General features: G+C 41.7%; 1 protein-coding gene across 2 annotated transcripts in view; it reads right to left on the reverse strand.

The window, feature by feature from the left end:
* Positions 1–1,715: 1,715 nt before the first annotated feature.
* Positions 1,716–17,845, reverse strand: part of LRGUK (leucine rich repeats and guanylate kinase domain containing) — a 49,450-nt gene continuing 33,320 nt past the window's right edge. Inside the window, exons 16-21 of one of the 2 annotated variants that reach the window (XM_032207940.1) lie at positions 16,350–16,507; positions 13,512–13,600; positions 8,380–8,514; positions 6,419–6,445; positions 2,760–2,929; positions 1,716–2,352 (exon numbers count right to left, since the gene is read on the reverse strand). In XM_032207940.1, the coding sequence (XP_032063831.1) occupies positions 2,201–2,352; positions 2,760–2,929; positions 6,419–6,445; positions 8,380–8,514; positions 13,512–13,600; positions 16,350–16,507 (731 nt within the window). In that variant the 3' untranslated portion in view covers positions 1,716–2,200. The remainder of the gene's footprint in view (positions 2,353–2,759; positions 2,930–6,418; positions 6,446–8,379; positions 8,515–13,511; positions 13,601–16,349; positions 16,508–17,845) is intronic. The other variant, XM_032207941.1, reaches the window with a different exon arrangement.

Here is a 17,845-nt window from a genome sequence, read left to right on the forward strand (position 1 = left end):
GTTGAATGTTTAACTTTAAAAAAGGGAAATTAAACAGCTTGTGGTGCCCCCCTCCGTAAAATTCAAGGCTCGGAGACTTGCTTGCCTATGAGTAACTTTAGGTGCTACCCTGCTGTAATCCAAACACGCTTCCTGCCAGTGAAAACAGAGTTCCCCGAAACAGCCCCGCTTTTATCTGCCAGTCTATAAATATGAAGGCACCGAGCTACACGGAGCTTTCAGCCAGAAATAAACGTCTTGAACTAAGAACGACGAACGGCGATGCCTCCCAATCTGCTAAAAGAAATGTAAATGTTACGGGTTGGAAATCTCCTGCCTTCAGGCTCAGCCAGATGTTTCGTGCACCAGGGACGAGTGACCCCACACGTGGGTTTTGAAAGCTCAGGGTCAAGGAACTGGTTGCAAGCTGGGAGAGCCTCTTCAGCCATTAATTGTCTGCTACAAGTGCAGTAAGATAACCAAAATCCTGATCAAGTGCTCGTTTTTCATCATGGCAGAAGGTTTTTGTTTTTCCAGCTGAGCAATATAGAAGCATATTCATACTGCACCTGCATAATCAAAACAGTGAGGCAATTCCTGCACTGGAGAGCTCGATGTTTAAGACCTTTCCTTTAAACACGAGCACTCGGCATCGCTGTGCTCGCTTGCTGAAGATGTCCAAGGCTTTTTTTTTTTTTTTTTTTTTTGATCCCTGTGCACTGCCTGCAGCACCTTCCTTATGCAAACAGTTCTGTCACCGGGCTGAGCTGGGAGCTGTGATCACTGCGAAACACCGGGCACCTTGCAGATACTCAGTAACCACGCTGCCAGCACAGCTCCTCGTGCCTGTAAAACAGCAAAAACCCATCGGCTGATCAGCGGCCGCGTCAATCGAGTGTGCAGCCAGCCGTGCCAGCCGGGCTGACAGCTGGGAAGTTGTTTGCAGAGGCAAAGCTGAAGGTGTTTGCAGAGGCAAAGAGGCCCTGTGGGATTTGTTGGAGAAGCTGAGGGGCTCAGGAAGCGTTGGGTCTGGCACCCACCTTGCTCTGATGCTTTGGTCAAAGCCACCAAGGTTCAGGCTGCAGCTTCAGCTGCCTGAACTCCTGCTGAACCCGCTTTTTGTTCTGCCAAAAAAAAAATGATAAAAGCTGGTGCCTGAGCAGAGCTGTTGTTCTTCAGCTCGAGGATCCAGCCAGCTGCAGCGTGGAAAGGAAACGGCTTAATAAAAGGCTGAGCTGTTTTACAGGCTGCACTGGAATTTAAGGTCAGGCTATCTGAACCTATTCCTTACCAGGAGCTGCGTGGCTTTGTTCAGCTCATCCCATTTAAACAACGAAAACCCTCGAACACCTTGCGAACAGGCACAACGAGGTAAACCAGAGCCATCCCACGGACACAGCCCCGCGCTCTGGGAACGAGTCACGTCGTCTCCTGTGCCCGCAAAGACCTCTCGGGACCCTCGCTGTAACGAAAATAGCAAACAGCCTTCCTCGGGGCAGGCTGCTCAGGCAAAGGGCCCCACGATCTGTTCCCTAAATGGATGGTAATGAAAATTAATCAGGACAAACATCGACTGGAGAGTTTTATTTACTTGTCAGAGCTCTGTTCCACATATAGAAAAAAACAAACAAATCTTCACATGGTGCATACAGCTTCAGCCAGTTCTCTGAAATTGTATTTTTTTTTCTGGTGACTCCATATTAGCTTGTTTGTTTAAAGACACATGCAAATGAAAAAATCATCTCAGCTCTTCAAAAAAACCCACATTTTATTAAAAATAGACTTGCAACTAGTTTTCACTCCCAACAACACTGAACATTTCACAAAATCCCTCTTCAAAAGAATTCACTAGTCCTACAATATCGGGGATATTATCAGAAGCCCCGATGCTTCCACACGGCAATTAAATCTATAAAATAGGAGGGGGAGGAAAGAAAGAAATTAATAGAAGATGTGGACTTGTGGCTGTGAGGAAAAAAATCCTACACCATTTCCCAGCTGAGAATGCCTGGGGAAATCATTTTTAGTGTTGGGAAATGCAGAAATTACTTTTTAATAAAGTTATAAATAAATAACTTTTTGGAGGTTTAATCAGAAAGGGATTTAGAAATAATCTTTGATATAATTTCTTTTGAAAAAAGCAAAATCTATCAAAATCAGTATCCCCATTAGGCAGAAGGATTGGGTGTGACCGAGACGAAGACTTGGCTAGCAGTGGCCGTCAAGGGTTGGTGCTCTTCCTCCGGGGTGGGATTGGAGGTAGGACAGGTCTGGAGTGGGAGCCGGGCCAGTTGCTGAGCTGAAGCACGTGAGAAGAACCAGCCTTGGGTTTGCTGTGCTTCCTCGGAAGACTGTCACGGTGGAGTTCATTCTCTGCAGAAATTATAAATAAGTGAAGAGACTTAAGAGGGTGTTTATTTAAATGAATTCACCACGAAGCGCATCCCCCACAACACCCCATGTTTTGTGGGGGAAAAAAAAAGACTGCTGTCTTCAGTAATCTAGTGACTGCTCTAGCTCATGTGAGCAGAAGAGCAGCTTCATGCCAAGGCAGGCATTATTTTGAATTTCTCCTGAAGTTCCTTGAGAGAGAGCTGCTGTACTGAGCATGTTTCCTTCACGCCACACTGATTCTGCCACATTTTAACATTGCTTCTTGTAAGACCGTCATTATCAGAGGCATGAAGAAGCTGCCCTGGCAGCCAAGCGAAGCTCCTAGCATTATGGTAAGCACGATGCACAGCCTGGGCAAAACTGGTACTTTGGAATATGCTTCAAACCTTGCAGTCTGTCCGCTCCGTTTTCAGCTCCCCGTGGATCCTGGTGCTCAGCTTGGGCGTCTTCAGTGGGACGAGCGTGGGGAGCAGGGGTGAGCACAGGCAGGCCTTCAGCAGCAGGTGCACCGGCGGAGTTTAGGAATAGCCTTCTGGCAGGACCAGATCCTCTGCAGCTGAGAGGGAGAAATGATTCGTGGTTTGAAATAGTGAGAAAAAAAGCAGATGCACCAAGTCTGATAGCGTTATTGATGCTGCAATCGCATAACTCAATCAAAAGTCAGAAAGAAATGCCAGTGCTTATCAGCTACACGAGGCTTTTTTGCACATTAAGATTCTCTCAAAACTTCCAGCACTAGCCAACACAACTACTACCTCTCTCAGTGTTCATTTATTGATTTAATTCATTAATTGCACAGACAGGTAAAGAGGGGTTGGGGTTGGAAGGGACCCCTGGAGGTCGCCTGCTCCAATTCCCCTGCTCAGGAAGAGCCACCCAGAGCAGGTTGCCCACGACCACATCCTGATGGCTTTTGAATAGCAAATCTGGGATCTCGGAGCCTCTTATTTCTAAATCTGTGTCTTAGTGAGTAAAAGAAAATAGGAATTGCCTTGAAAAGAAGCATTTCTGTGGTGCTCCAGCGACAGCAAGGACCACAAGTAGCCATTTACCAGCGAGTGGTAACCAGGGCACCTCTGACCTGTTTGGTGTCTTGCAGAAAACCTCACCAAAGCCAAAGCCTGAGTGGTCTGAGACCCTACATATTAAAGCAAATAAATTGTGAACATGACATTTCATAACATCTGTCTTCATCTGGAAAGGACTGTTCTGGTCTATATGGGAGAAACCGATTCACAGGCTTACGAATATAGGAAGAAGCTCAAGTTTTATCCACCCTGACCTTATCAGTGGTGCAGGCTAAAAGAATTCCATCCTCTAATTCTTGTAAGAAGCATTTTACCTTGTGAGCATGCTGTGATTACAGTGTTCTGGGGAATAAAACGAGAATTTCAGCGGTATTTTAATAAAACCGTACTGTAAGAAGAAGGGATCATGAATAATGAGATAAAACAGCGTGGTACTCCCCTAAGAAACAGGTAATTATCTTCTCACTGGAAGTACTGTGAAAGTCTATGAGGTTTTTGCTATTGCCTTCAAGGCAAAGGAATATTGTATTCTGTAATGAACTGAGTGCTCACATCTTCCTCCGAGCTCTGCTGCATCCGAGGATGCTCATCAGATGCTGAATGCTCTTGCTGTGTGCTTAACCCTAGCTGTAATCGCATTTTAGCTGCCTGCAATGTGCATCAGACATAATCGTGGCAGGGATAAGGAATTACTGGGTGTAGTGAAACCAGGCTCAGTATAAATAGCAGCATGGACAATTCAACAACGTCTACGGCAGTTTCTAAAAGGCCAACTACTTCTGCTTTTGCTTCAGAGAACGTCTAGTCGTGCAATCACCTACTAATAAAGGATAAAAGTTGACCATAATGACATGGTTAGGGTTAACCCCTGCGGAAATCTGGGCACAACGACATGAATGCACTGCATCAAAGCCCAGCACAGTAGGTATTAAAGAAAAATCCTCACTGCTTTCTCCCTTGCTGCCCCTTTGTAAAAGGACAGAAGACGAGGTAAACTGTGGAAAATAATTTACACGCCACTTTATGGTGTGGTAGGTACCCAAGTTCCCCTGAAGATCACTCAGGTAGCCTAATGACAAGAACCCCACAACTCAGTGCTGCAGCAGAAAGCTCTGCCAATACCTTGTGAACTTGTAAGGGAGCAATTCACAAAATAAAAGCCAAATTACAGAGATAAGATGATCCTGTGTTGGTTATGTGATTTCCCTGTGGGGAAAAAGCGTGTTTGATGCAGGACCTTCCTCCCCACAGAGAAGTGGTGTAAGTTACAATGACAACTCCTGCAAGTTTAACCCATGTTTACCTGTGGCACCAGACCTGCACATTTTTCCTAGGACACGCAGTAGTTTTAACATTTTATAGTTTATAGTGTGGTAGCTGTGGCAGCAGCTGTGATTTATCTGACACAGGGGAAGCCTTGGTGTTTTACTAAATGCCTCGCTGTTATATTCTGGTCTTGGCCAAGTTGTGAATTTTAATAAACCTCGACGTGAGGCTTTATTGCAATACTCTTCTCAGTGTTTAGTTGCACAGAGTTCACCAAAAGGCTTCTCTACTACAAACATCACAGGAAACGATTAAGGAAAGCTAATCAGGATGAGAAAACCAACAAAAATAAGTAGAGAAACTAGAGCTTATGCAATCCCTGCCATCTAGGTGTCCAAGGTACTTGTGAGGGGTGCAGTACAGGAGCTGAGCACGTACCTCTCCTTCCTGCTTTCACCAAGTGATCTGTAAATGAGTTCGGGTAACCTATCTCTAGTCCTTCCCTGACAGCCCCAGCACAAAAAAAAAGAGAACTATTATGAGTGGAGCAGGCATGTGTCCTGACTTTATTCCCTCTACTTCTATTTTCTTATCAGTTATATGGAGAATAAATGTATAAAATAAAAATAGAGAGTAATATCCCATGGAATAAGGAGATAAATGGAGTCTACGTGCACTAAATACAAAATAGTTGAGGAGTAAAGCCCTGGACTGCTACAGATTTTGTTTAGATCTTGCACTTGCCAGCAAAACCCTAACACACATCATTGCATACGATGGTATAACATATTGGTTGACAGAAATTTTTCATTTGACTGTGTTTTGCAATAGCTCCTTGCTAAAGGTGCTGCTCAGTGGTAGGTGAGGTTCTGCCTCCACCCTCAGACCTGTAAATAGCAAGGGTATAGGAACATATTAAGAAGTTTCCCCTCTCTGACTCACGAGTTCCCAACTCCAACTTTGTTCCTCCTCTCTTCTATTCCCCTTGCTATGTTGTAACCAGATCATTTCCATGTCTGGTTTACACTACAGCCTTACAAACACCTCTACTGGTAAAAGTGAGAAATGAAAAACAGCAGACAAGGAGGTAAAGAATTTATCACTGCCTGTGGTGACTAGCAGCCCTTTAAAGTACAGTTGCAAGATAAATTGCCCTAAAGGACAGCTACTCAGCACAAGCAATGATAAATTGTTTAAGCCTGTATGTGACAACAAAGGGAACTTTAGGCAAAAAAAAAAATCCACACCTTCATGTGCAGGAGAGTTCAGGCCCAGCAGAGAACTTCAAAGAGAAACCAGCACTGTGTTTTCTCTTGTGAAACTGGGAAGGACTAGGTGAGCAGTTTACTTCCAAGAAGACCACAGCTATGGTCTTAGTGATGAAAAGAAGCCGTGGATGTAATTAGAAACTGGCTGGCTGGAAACTGCTGGTCAGTTGAGAGATGTGCAAACTAAACCTTTAATTTCTACTCGTGGAGTAAATGCAATCAGGATCATCTATTTTACTTGTAACCAGAGGTAACAGAACAACTTCAGAAGTTGAATCCAACAGGTGTCAGCGACCTGATGGAATTGTGATGGAATTTCCATCACAATTCAAGCTGCCAGATTTAAGAAATAATGTGAAGAATATGCGACCTGGACACAGAGTTGTCCAATGACACATCAGACTCATATCTGCAGACCCAATCCTGGAAAACAATATTTGCTTCATTGCCTGTGCCTGGAGGTCAAAACATTAGTGCTCTTACCCCTTGATGGATTTTATTTTACTCTTTCTTCCATTCCAAATGTTGAAAGCATAAAATTGGGGAGAAAGCAAAAGAAAAGATTAAAGCACCTCAAAATTCGGGCAAGCAAAATCACAACAGGCTTTGCTGCAATCCTTCAGAAATGTGTATTTTTTTTTTCCACCAGTATTTCAAGTGCATCTACACAACAGCAGTTCCATCAATCATGCCTATAAGGAAAGTTTGGAAGAAATTTTCTTATTTCCCTTGCAAAAGGGCTTGACAGCATGACTCCATACAATTTTGCCGCAGGCCACGATGCATGCACAGAGAATGAATCCGATTAGCAGTTTGCATTTTCTCTCCTCACAGTTGTTTTTCCACTGTGTTATTAACAGTGCTAAATGAAAACACTGCTAAAGTCAAAACACCAAAATGTGGTGGAGTGGAAAGACATATTTATTCCCATATGTGAAGGGTAAGACCTTTACAACTCCTCGTAGCTTCACACTCATTTGAGTTACAGGTCCTGCCTCTTCCTGGGAAGGACAGATGATGCATAATCCCTCTGCAACCTATTACACACTCAGTTTCTCTCACACGCTCACTCTGTTCCCCTCCAGCACGCTCCACGGTGGCACAAATACTCAGGACAAATGAATCTGCAGAGGCCTACGGTTTCAACCTTTTTACAGCATGCTAATTAACAACTTGTAATTACAGTGGCAGGTAGCACATCACGGAGAGGGAACTGGCAGTCTCTCTAGGATATAAAAGGAACACAGATATTTTTTTTTTTTTTCCAACAAGTTTATCTAAGAATTCTGCTTTAGCAGATCAGGAATGAAGCAAATGGGTTGAAATCTTATAAAGATGTCAGCATTTCCTCATTGTCTTATGTGAAAAGATGTTTAATGTGTGTTTGGGAGGTCATTTAACACAGCAATTTATTCAATTCAAAACTAATAGTGGAAAAAATCATGCTATGGATGTTTCCATGCAGTGGGAGAGGTACCTTGGTTGGTATGGAATGACAACAAAACATCAGATATGGGACTGAACCTGTGATCAAACTCAAGCTTACCAACTGCCATATGGCATAGCCATCAGCTCCTTCTCAGGTGCAGTTTTTGGATGAGTTTTATTGTAGGTTGAGGAGAGGGAGAAGAGCTCAGCTCACAGTGGCTCACAGCACAGCCACGAGCACACACCTATTTCCAAGTGTGGATGGGGAATCTGGCGTGTTACACCTCACTAGGTCGTGCTGTGTGGCATCCGGCTGCTTCTGCGTATCCCATCTGGGCACGAGATTACAACAGATGGCCAGGAGAGGGGGGGAAAAAAAAAAAAAAAAAAAAAAAAGCTGATCTAGGATTCTGCACAGAGAGGCTGCAATGTCACTTGCCACAATAGCAGGCAGGCTTGTTGGCAGCCAGAGCTCAGACATTTTTGGGGAACAGGACAAGTAGAGTGAGTCACAGCCATTTTGGCAGGATGGCAACGTGGACCTGTAAAATGAGTCAGGAAAATAAAGCTCCCTTCCTAGCTGAATGCCTCCAAGACAATGAAGCTGTAGCCTTTTCAAGTTGTCTTCTGTCCTCACCTCTCTACAAGCTTTAAATGAGACAGGAGTTGCCTCCCTGCCACACCCTGGGGTTATCACTGCAGTTCTGTTTTTCTCTACCTGGACCAAGTTTCTTTCAGTGTCTTTTTCCCTTCAAATATCCCGTTAATAGAAAGAATTTGAAATTCCTTTTTTTTTTTTTTTTTTTTTTTTTTTTAAATTATGGTGTCTAAATGAAACCATTCCTACAAAAAACGAGACTTTGCTTTATGATGTAGTGACACATGCGTAATAAGGCTGTTGATGGAACAGATGAGACAACTGCATTAGCTTGGAAAATGGTTTTAGATCTTGCACACTGCAGCATTAACCTTCGTTCCACCCAGCACTAATCTGCTGTCTCTGAAACTGAACTCACCGGCTCTCTGGGTTATTCAAGAGGAAGCTGTGATCTTGGGTGACACTCCTTCCATCAGAGACCAGAGAAGGATGTGTTGCTGGCTCCAGTAGTTGTTGACGGGAGCTGTCTGGTGCAGGAGTGACTGCTAGGTCCCTGAAACGATACAAAAAGAAAATAAAAAGGGCTTCTTACAGGCTTTTATGTTCTGTGACAGCATAGCTAGTGCTTATTTCACACTAAGCAGCTGGGGCTAGTAGTCCTGGCTCTGTTTTGTTCCTCTCCACTGGCTCTGTCACAGCTACAGTATGAATAAGCTCAAGCATAAGCAGAGCTCTAAAGCAGGCTGGATGAATCCCTCTCCACCAAGACAGAGCAGAGTAGGACAGCTCGTTCAGAGACATTTTTGTTAAAGAAACTCCAAATGAGGTGAGATTAACCCTACCCCTCATGGCTAACTCACAAGGAGAGAAGTTTGATCTTCACAGCCACTTGTAACACCTAAAAATCCCATTCCTGGTGATGGCAGTACTGACACCAGGTTATTTACAGACAAATTACAGAGCTAAAACCAAACACAAGCAGAACTGAAGAGTGCCAGATGTGAGAGATCCATAACTTAAAATCACAGCTCCTGAGAGACTCCATACATCTACCCCCTGTACCAGAGCCATCCCACTGACATGCCACAGTGACCTCCGAAGGAATCTGATAATTTAAGGGCCATGAGCCTACTCAACTTCTGTGCATGCCCTCATTTTCTAGTTTCCCTAATAAGTTTGTCAAGAACATTTTTAATTGTGGTAGCAACTGCTGGATGCTGTAAGGAGGGATAATAGTTTTTCTTAAGACTCATTACTCAGACATCGTTCCCTAGCCCAATACACTGGCTCTGCAAGCAAGGCTTATCAACTGCTCATCTTCAAATTCTCCTTTTAAAAGTTTCTTCTTGTTAATACCTATAAATAAAGCTTCCCATATGTAAGGCCTCAAGCTGTTATTGTTTCTCTATCAAGTGACTGCCGGCTGGCTGGTAATGGTGTTTGTTCACTGTAGGCTCAGATTAAAATCTGAACAAAGTACAAAAGAAAGGGTCTGATTCTGCTAACGGCCCCCAGAGCTCCCGAGTGCTCTCAGTTCATGTAAATCAGTAATAATAACAACAATAATCTCTTAACAAAGAATTTTGCTCAATACACAGAATTCTGAGTAATTCTGCTCAGAAACACAGAGCCTGACAACAGAGGTTAGAAGAGTCAAGGCAGAAATCTGAAGGCAGGATTCAGTGCCACCCCTCTCAGGGCTAAGTTGCTAGGGGAAAATGTACCCTACTCCCTGGAGCAAAGGTTGGCGTTCGCAACCTGTGACCCACTCTCAGAAGCTGTATCTCAGCTGAAAAAGAAAACATCTTGCCAGACAGTTAGTAAAAACAGGCATTTTAAAAGGTGAGAGGGATTTTCTTCCACCTTCTACCTGTGTCTGCCATGTGTCTTCTTCACATTTCCCTCTGAGTTCTGTACTGTTGTCAGAGGGATTTATATTCTGATTGCACTAGTGGGCCTCAGCTCAAATAAAAAAGGAAAAGAGGTTGGATAACTTAAACAGCGCCCTGTGGAAAGGCACACCCACGTAGCTCAGGACAACGTCCTAGTTTTGTCATTAATAGAGGCTTAAAAATAAAACTGAAAAGTGAAATTACACTGAAGTCAGAGGCTGGCCAGACAAGAGGATCTGCAAGACTTGTAAGCAACTACATGCATGCAAATCTTATGCTCAGAGCAAGTAAATCCAGCCTGAAGAGTCTCTTAGCCACAGGTAGACCGTGCACCTTCTCTCTTCCCAGTTCTGGCAGGGAGCTCTGGTGAAACTGTCAAGTCCATAAATTTTCTCCAACGTAGAAAAAGTGAGATTGCACATTATAAATCCTCCTCGTGGTGATGTCTGCTCTTGCTTACTTCAGTTCTTTCAGCAGCATTCCAAGAAAATCAGCAAGTTAATCGTTAGCTAAAGGCCTGATCGGAGTGAGACTTCAGCCCATCCTCTTATTTATTGCCCTCAGACACAGAGACAACCGGTGAAATTATTCAGCTCAAACCACCGAACGTTGCCCTCATTGTATGAGGCAATGAGACATCAAAATGGCTTTAATTACACCTGCACACAGCCACGGGCAAAAAATAAAGAGGACAGGTTTTCAGTAGTTTGGATTTAAGAACCTGAATTTATGTAGACAACCCTGTGGGGCTGCAATAAATAAAGCAGGTTAGATTCCTGTGTGACACCACTTTTAAAATTTTCTAATACACACTCAGGATAATTGAGCAATATATTTCAGTTTGGATTAGAACGTGCAACGACGACATTAGGCATTAAAGAATATTTTACTGATACACGAGAAATTCAGAACATCTAGTACCTTAGAAACTTTCTGCATATATCATTTTTTGGCATCGGTTTCAGATATTTCATAGGATTTAGATTCATTCCTAACTGACGTAGGGTTTTCATTCTCTGCAGCAGCACTGCTCAGAAGCAAGCTGAGCTGCCTCTGTCCTCTGCCACTTGGGGTCCACGGCCACTCGCTCACACTCCCAGACTGATGCCAGCACAGGCAGCCCTTCAGAAAGGGAGTGAAACAGATTAGGGAACTGATCTGGCTGAGGAAAGAAATAAAAAGAAAAAAGAAAACCTTTTTGCTTGGCAAAACTTGCTAAGTGCCTTTATGGAAGAGCGCAATGGCTGTAAGTTTGCTACATCAAGATTCATTAGCTAAAAGCCTCTGTAAGGCTGGATGTACCACCAGTGAAAGAAATCTCATTTTTAAATAAACAACTAAGTGGACCAAGTGCTTTTATGCACTGTTGCTGACAACAAAAATAAAGAAAATGTGCATCATGTTCTAAATATAAAATATTCAGAACAAAGCTGGTAAAATTCGGGCAAAAACTAGACAGCAAGAGTTTTTAAAACCAGATTTCAAACAGGCATGACCTCTGTCCTATTTATGTAGCCAGGTAGAAAGAGAAATTAGAGTTTCTAAATAAAATACAGCTTGAAAAAAAGTATTTTTCCACAGGAGAGAGAAATCTGGAAAGCACTGAAGCTAAGATAAATGTAGACTGGCTATTCTCTTATTTGCCAGCTCTTGCTGTAGGGACACTTGAAATACTCTGGTCAGTTTTGAGAATTAATTAACAAATTAGAGAGAATTTCTAGTAACACTACTGAACTTAGTAAGGCCAGGCTTGCACAGAAAGATGTTACAATACCATCGAAAGGTATAAAACAAGATAACAATTTAAGTACCCCTACATTATTTGGATGGTACAAGTAATATTACTATAAATAAGACAATTACCAGGCTCGAGCTGAGCTGCACAATCTGTGCCCAAGCTCCTTGCCCAGCCCTTGATAAAAGCTAAAAAAGCCACGTCACCCTACATTTCCTATGGGCTAAAACACACAAAGATTACTACCACAGCTGAGCTGACATACACGGTAACTTCTGAAGTTACTGTAAATTTAAGCATAATTATACATTAAAAGAAAGAGCCATCAAACCCCTAGGTGAGCTGTTGCAAGGTGAAAGCCCTTCTTAAGGGCATTTAAAACTTAATTTGATCCAGGACAAATAAAAACTTTCAACAGAACAACCACGCACCAGCACTGAACTGGACAACACCTAGCAGGTTCTCCACTAATTGCTACATTCCAGGAATCGGATTCTCTTGCAGAATTTCAACCATTTTAATACTTTCTTATTTACGGCATTTCTTGACTTAACCTCTTGCATGGAATGGTGCGTTGTCTACTCTTGCCTCCAATTCCGCCGAGCGCATCCATCCCTCGGGGCCTGGTAATTGCGAATGCTGATTGGGGGTGACAGGATTTTCTCTCACCTGCCTGACAGCTCTGCTGAAACAGCTCCATGCATAACTCCAAAATCAGCTTCCACAGAACAAGTATTGTGGAATAAAGGGTGCAAAGAGCAGCAGACTAATGCAGACTCAGATGAACAGTTCACATTGCCACACTAAATCAAAACCAAAACATACAGCAGAAGAAAACACCGATTTCCATTTTTCTTCTCAGTACAACATAGTTTAAAATGAACGAGTGAAGAGAAAAGTCTTCCTTAAACTAGTTAAACTTTTATCTAAGTAAAGATTTGGAAAATGTACCATAATTATGCATTTCTGGCTCTAGGCTTCTGCCGTTGTTTTTTCTAATGACAGTTTAATTCACTGATTTTTAAATTTCCCTATTTATTTATGTTTAACGAGTCAGTCTCCAGTCTTTGTCAGTGGAAAGCCGGTATGTATAACTGGTGACTGCATTTGTAGAGGCCTGAAACAAGATGAAAGGTGCGAATTGTTCTATTAATTTTGATGAGCGCTGACTTAGAAGTTCATGTTCTACTTTAAACATCAACACTGTGAGCCTTTTCAAGACAAGTAGGAAAAAAAGCAAACAGAAAAATTAAAATTAGGAAGATTTACACCAGTATTTACCAAGTGAAGTCAAGGATCCCACAAAAGACCAACCAAAGAAGGCACACCAGGATTTACAGACATAACACCATTTTGCAGGGCTGTGACTATGAGGAAGAAGAAAGAAGAGAGACAGTAAAGATAGAATGCATTTTCTAGAAACAAACAAATTGCAAAAAAAAAAAAAAATAATGTCAGAAAGTAAAGTCTGCTTTCAGAAATTCTGATTTAAACAGAGTTATCCACAGATGTGTATTGCAAAAACCTTGTGCTGAGCAAGGCTCTGACTGTCCATTTATCACTAGTAGCACTGAAAAACACGTTGGAGACTGCGAGCTGCCAGAAGAAGGATCTTATTCTGCTTTCTCGGAGAAGAAACAGGTAATAACTTCATAGTTTTAGACAACTTGCTTGTGGATGGCTCTACCTAATACGTTTTTGGTACACATTTCAGAACTGCTGAGCTCCTAAGTCAAAAGACAGACCGTGTGAGATATATTTGTATGGCGAGATTTAAACGTGATAGAAAGGACAGTTGTCTGTGAGACCTGCAGTCCCTGGCAGATCCTAATCATTCACCCTTAAGAATAGCAGAGAAAAAAATCTAAAACAAGCATTTTTCACTTGGTTGTGAAGGACTTGGCTGAAACTCCTCTGCATTACCTTTGAAACAGCTGGACATATGCACTAGGTGCCTTCCCTGACAGAGCCTGACGTGCTGCAGCATGGCGCCTTTGGAGAGAAGCTTCTTCCTGATAAGGAAATACAACCAAATTTGTATAGTGACTTGAAAGCATACACGGTAACTTAATTGCTTGTAATATTCCTCTCTTTTGTTAAGACCCTAAAGTATATGCATTTATATATTCTGGGAAAACAGCAGAGCAGTACTGTAACCAAAAAGGTGCAAAATACGATCTATGCAAACCAAGTTTTGCTCTGAAATCTTGCCAGCTTTGAACGATGAAGATCATCTCCAGTGAAGCCCCATTTCTTCATATAAGAGCCAAAATGTGCCAGGACGTAGAAGGAGTGTCTGCAGAGAGCCACTTTTGATGCATCCCAACCTTACCACATATTAGAGCGTGGATAATTCTAGTTATGCCGTTGTCTTCAGCTTCTTTTCACCAGGAAGGGTCCGAATACAAAAAAAAATTGCCTCTGCTACATTTCAAATACACTGGCTTTGCCTCCTTGCTCCAGCAATGCTGAAAACCTGCCTGACCAACTCTGTATCAACCAATATTCCCCTCTCAGAGAAGGGATTACCTTCTGCAAATTTCATTTGGTTAAAAAGACTGAACAATGAACACATTACGATCTCAGTAGACTGGAAAATACGGTCCCGAGTTTTAAGGGTCTGTTAATTAACACGTGCTGTAGCACAATGTAATTTCGCAGGTCAGACAAAAGCAGAACTACAGTGTGCTTAGATGTAAATCTCAAAGCAAAGTTATTACATCCTACTTTGTTATCAACTGATAGCCATTGATAGTTATCAGTTTAATAGCTAAATCACATCTGTAAGAGAAGCGTTTTGTCATGGTATTGGAAATGAAAGAGAATATAGTTAACAGCTCAAGTTATGACTATTATATCACCTGAAAGTGCAGGTGAATTCCTGCACTTTCCCTCGCTGTTTATGCTAAGTATAGGTCTGTTTAAGTGCTCGCTGAGCTTGGGTTATGCCGTGTTTTCTTCTGGACAGTTCTGTCCCCTATTTTTTTTGGTGGGGATTACAGGTGTAGATTCCTTTCTGATAATATCTTGTATTGTTACAACTGCACAGAAGTGGTGCAGGGTTGGCACATTCACAAGGGATAAAGCTGCAGGGAATCTGATCTACTGTCTTTCCCTAAGGAGCAGGCTCTGCTTCTTATTCTGCTTGTGGAAAATTCACACCTATAATTTCTTCATATTTGTTATTTTCCTGTTCTACATGATGGGAGTAGAATGTGTTTACTGCAGCGACAGCACATTATTTGGGTGCCTTAAGTGCAAAAATTTGACTTTAAAGGCCACAGACATTTATATTCCTCTCATTAAATACAGTCCAAGAGGCACCTGTGTTTCACCTTGAAGGTTTTACTACATTGACACTTCAGCTGACGCTATAAAGCTTCCTCTGCATGTGAAAATATATCGAAAACTTAGTGTAGTAAATAACTAAAAGATATTAGCAGCAGTGAACAAGGCAACTAATAAGAAAGAGAGCCTTGCAGCACCTAAGTAAGTTAAACCCATGGTAAATGATAGCCTCCTTCATCATAAACCACTTCTTCCTGACTTGACAAAATGTAAACTTTCAAAATAAAAATAAAAAAGATGAAATAAAAAAAAATGAGGAAAATAAATTGCTGGGGATAAGAGTGCTGGCAGAGAGCCACCAAGGTAAGAGAAATTCTGCCTTCCCTCTCACATGAAACTAACAAAACTGGGGATGAAAGGAACATGAAAACCAACGACACTTGTGACAGTTTTTGAGGTCTGCATGGCTTGAAAGGAGGTATTTCATTTCAGAAAACTGAAAGACATGAGGCTCCTTACATACGCCAGCCATTTTACAACCGTACCTTTCTCCACACCTAAGAAAGCCTTTTTTAAATCCTGGGAAACAGGCTGGGGGTGGGTAGAGGGTCTTCTACTTTGGTTCATCTAGAACACTAATTCCAAACATCAGAGGTAGTTACAAATACAGAGAGAGTTACAAAATCGTACAGCAAGTCATGCCTGCCAAGCCATCATTCATCACAATGACATCATAACCTTGGAATGGAACAAAGTTTAAAGCTTTCATTTTTCTTTTTCTCTTTCTCTTGTCGCTGTCGTATAAAAGGAGCATTAGACACATCTGCTTCATAGCCCCAACTCCCCCTCCACTGCCTGCAAGGAAAATGAATGCCTTGAGGGAAAACACCATTAAGAAGAAGAAAAAAAAGAGAGAGATGGAGCTGAAGTTGTAAGAGGTTATTTGAAATCCAAGCACATTGTTGAATCTGTTGAGTGAAAAAGTAAAAGCAGGTGAAAAATGTGCTCAAATTTGATCTGTTGCAGTTATCACTAGCACTCGCTGTGAACCACTCAGCCGAATGAGTTTTTCCACTGCCACAGGATGGCGTTCATAAGTAATCTTCATTGTCCTATTAACTGCATCTAGCTATTTGCTCTGAATAGGGAAGTTTCAATATCTTGTAGCAGAACAGAGAGAGATGATATTCAGCTCCCTTACACCAGCACACAATTGGATGAAACCCATTATGATAAATAGACTTATTCTGGTGTAAAATTGAGCAGAACTGTTAGCCTGTCCTCTCAACTGAGCTTACCTGCTTCATTCTCATTCATCTGCCTTGAACTCTGGGGAACGGGTAAATAGTTGAAAGAAAAGACATCTAAACAACAAGAGTCTTTTTTTTTTTTTTTTCCCAGAGAAATAAAGGTCTGATGTCGTTTTTGCACAGAACTTATTTCCATCCTAAGGTTAGAGCAAATGTTCCTTACCACAGAGGTCAGTTGTGCAGCAAACTTGTCCAAGGTGCCTCCTGAACAGTTTTTGGCAGAAGAGTCCAAGAACTCATTGACAGAGGAAGACTGAGCAGTGCCAGCAATTAGTCTGCTGGGTGACAATGATTGCTCCTGTAAGAGACGCATTCTTGAACCTAATATGGAAAAGACATTTCTCAAAACATAAAATTCCAAGCAGCATTTTGCTTACAGAGAGCAGAAAGAAAGTTGCATTTGCAACCGTGAGCTGGCTTTTGGCACCATTCTGGATTTGAACAAGATAACCATGAAAGTTAAAAAGGATATAAACTATTCAGTTTCCCCAAAACCTTTTAAACTTCACAGATACAATTAATGTAGTCCCTCAATACTTAGGCAAATGAAAACAATGACAAATCTGAGAAGAAACCCATCACGCTATATTTATGGATTAGGAAGAGGTGTTTAACCATACCGACAAGTTCATTTTGTTATGGATACTCTCACATGTCCCACTCTTATGACTTTAAGCTCATTGCAGTCTGCTTATTTAGGAGTTTTGACTTCCTCAGAGTTCTTAGAATCTGACGGGGGATGGAGTGGGAAGCCTTTCCTTCTGTTACTTAGCTAAATTTCAGTGAACAAAAAAATGCAAAGACTTGCACCGCTGCTGGATTGCAAGGAATCAAACCTGAATGTAAGCTTACAAGTAAGATACTTGTAAGTACACTCTTATAAATATTGCTACATGATAGTTTTTGCAGAAATTTAATCATAAGAAAGGTTTAATTGCATTGTGTGCCAAATCACATAGGACTAAGAAGTCACATGATACATACAATGGGAATAGACAATTCAATCCATATGCATGTTCATACACCAAATCTGGTTATTTTTCTTGTTATATGCATTTATAAAAAAAAAAAAAAATAGTTTCAACAGTCCTCAGATGACTTGCTGCCTAACCATTATATACCTGTTTGTAGCTGCCAGGAAACCTGGTGTTAAGTAAAGAGGAGACAGGACTTGAGATTCGAGGTCTCTGTTTCAGTCATGGTAAATTACCCATTTTGACATTGAGTAAGTAGCAGAGCCCAACCTTCAAAGGTGCAGGGCTTCACACTGCCAAAACTTCAGTGGGACTTCTGGTGCCCAGCATCCCAAATAATCAGTCTTTAGCATAAATGTCCCTTTTCTCATTTGTAACATACAAATAGCAACGCATACTCCACAGGACTGCTGTGAGATATAATTAATGGTTGCATAGTACCAGGCTCTGTGGATGAAAGCTGCTAATGCAAGTACAAAGCATTATCAGCTCTGCAATATATTAAATTTCGGCTATAAGAAGTTTGTAAAAAAGAACTTATCTATTTTCTCCAGTATTTTTACTCTATACACGAGCGAAAGATCTTGCAGAGCAGCTCATTAAAAAAAGAATTAACAACCTATCATAATCTCGCAGAACCAATCTTTCCCCTGCTACTATCTTACTAAAAATGTCCATATTAAAG

This window comes from Aythya fuligula, chromosome 1 (genome assembly GCF_009819795.1).
Source record: "Aythya fuligula isolate bAytFul2 chromosome 1, bAytFul2.pri, whole genome shotgun sequence".
Classification (NCBI taxonomy): domain Eukaryota; kingdom Metazoa; phylum Chordata; class Aves; order Anseriformes; family Anatidae; genus Aythya; species Aythya fuligula.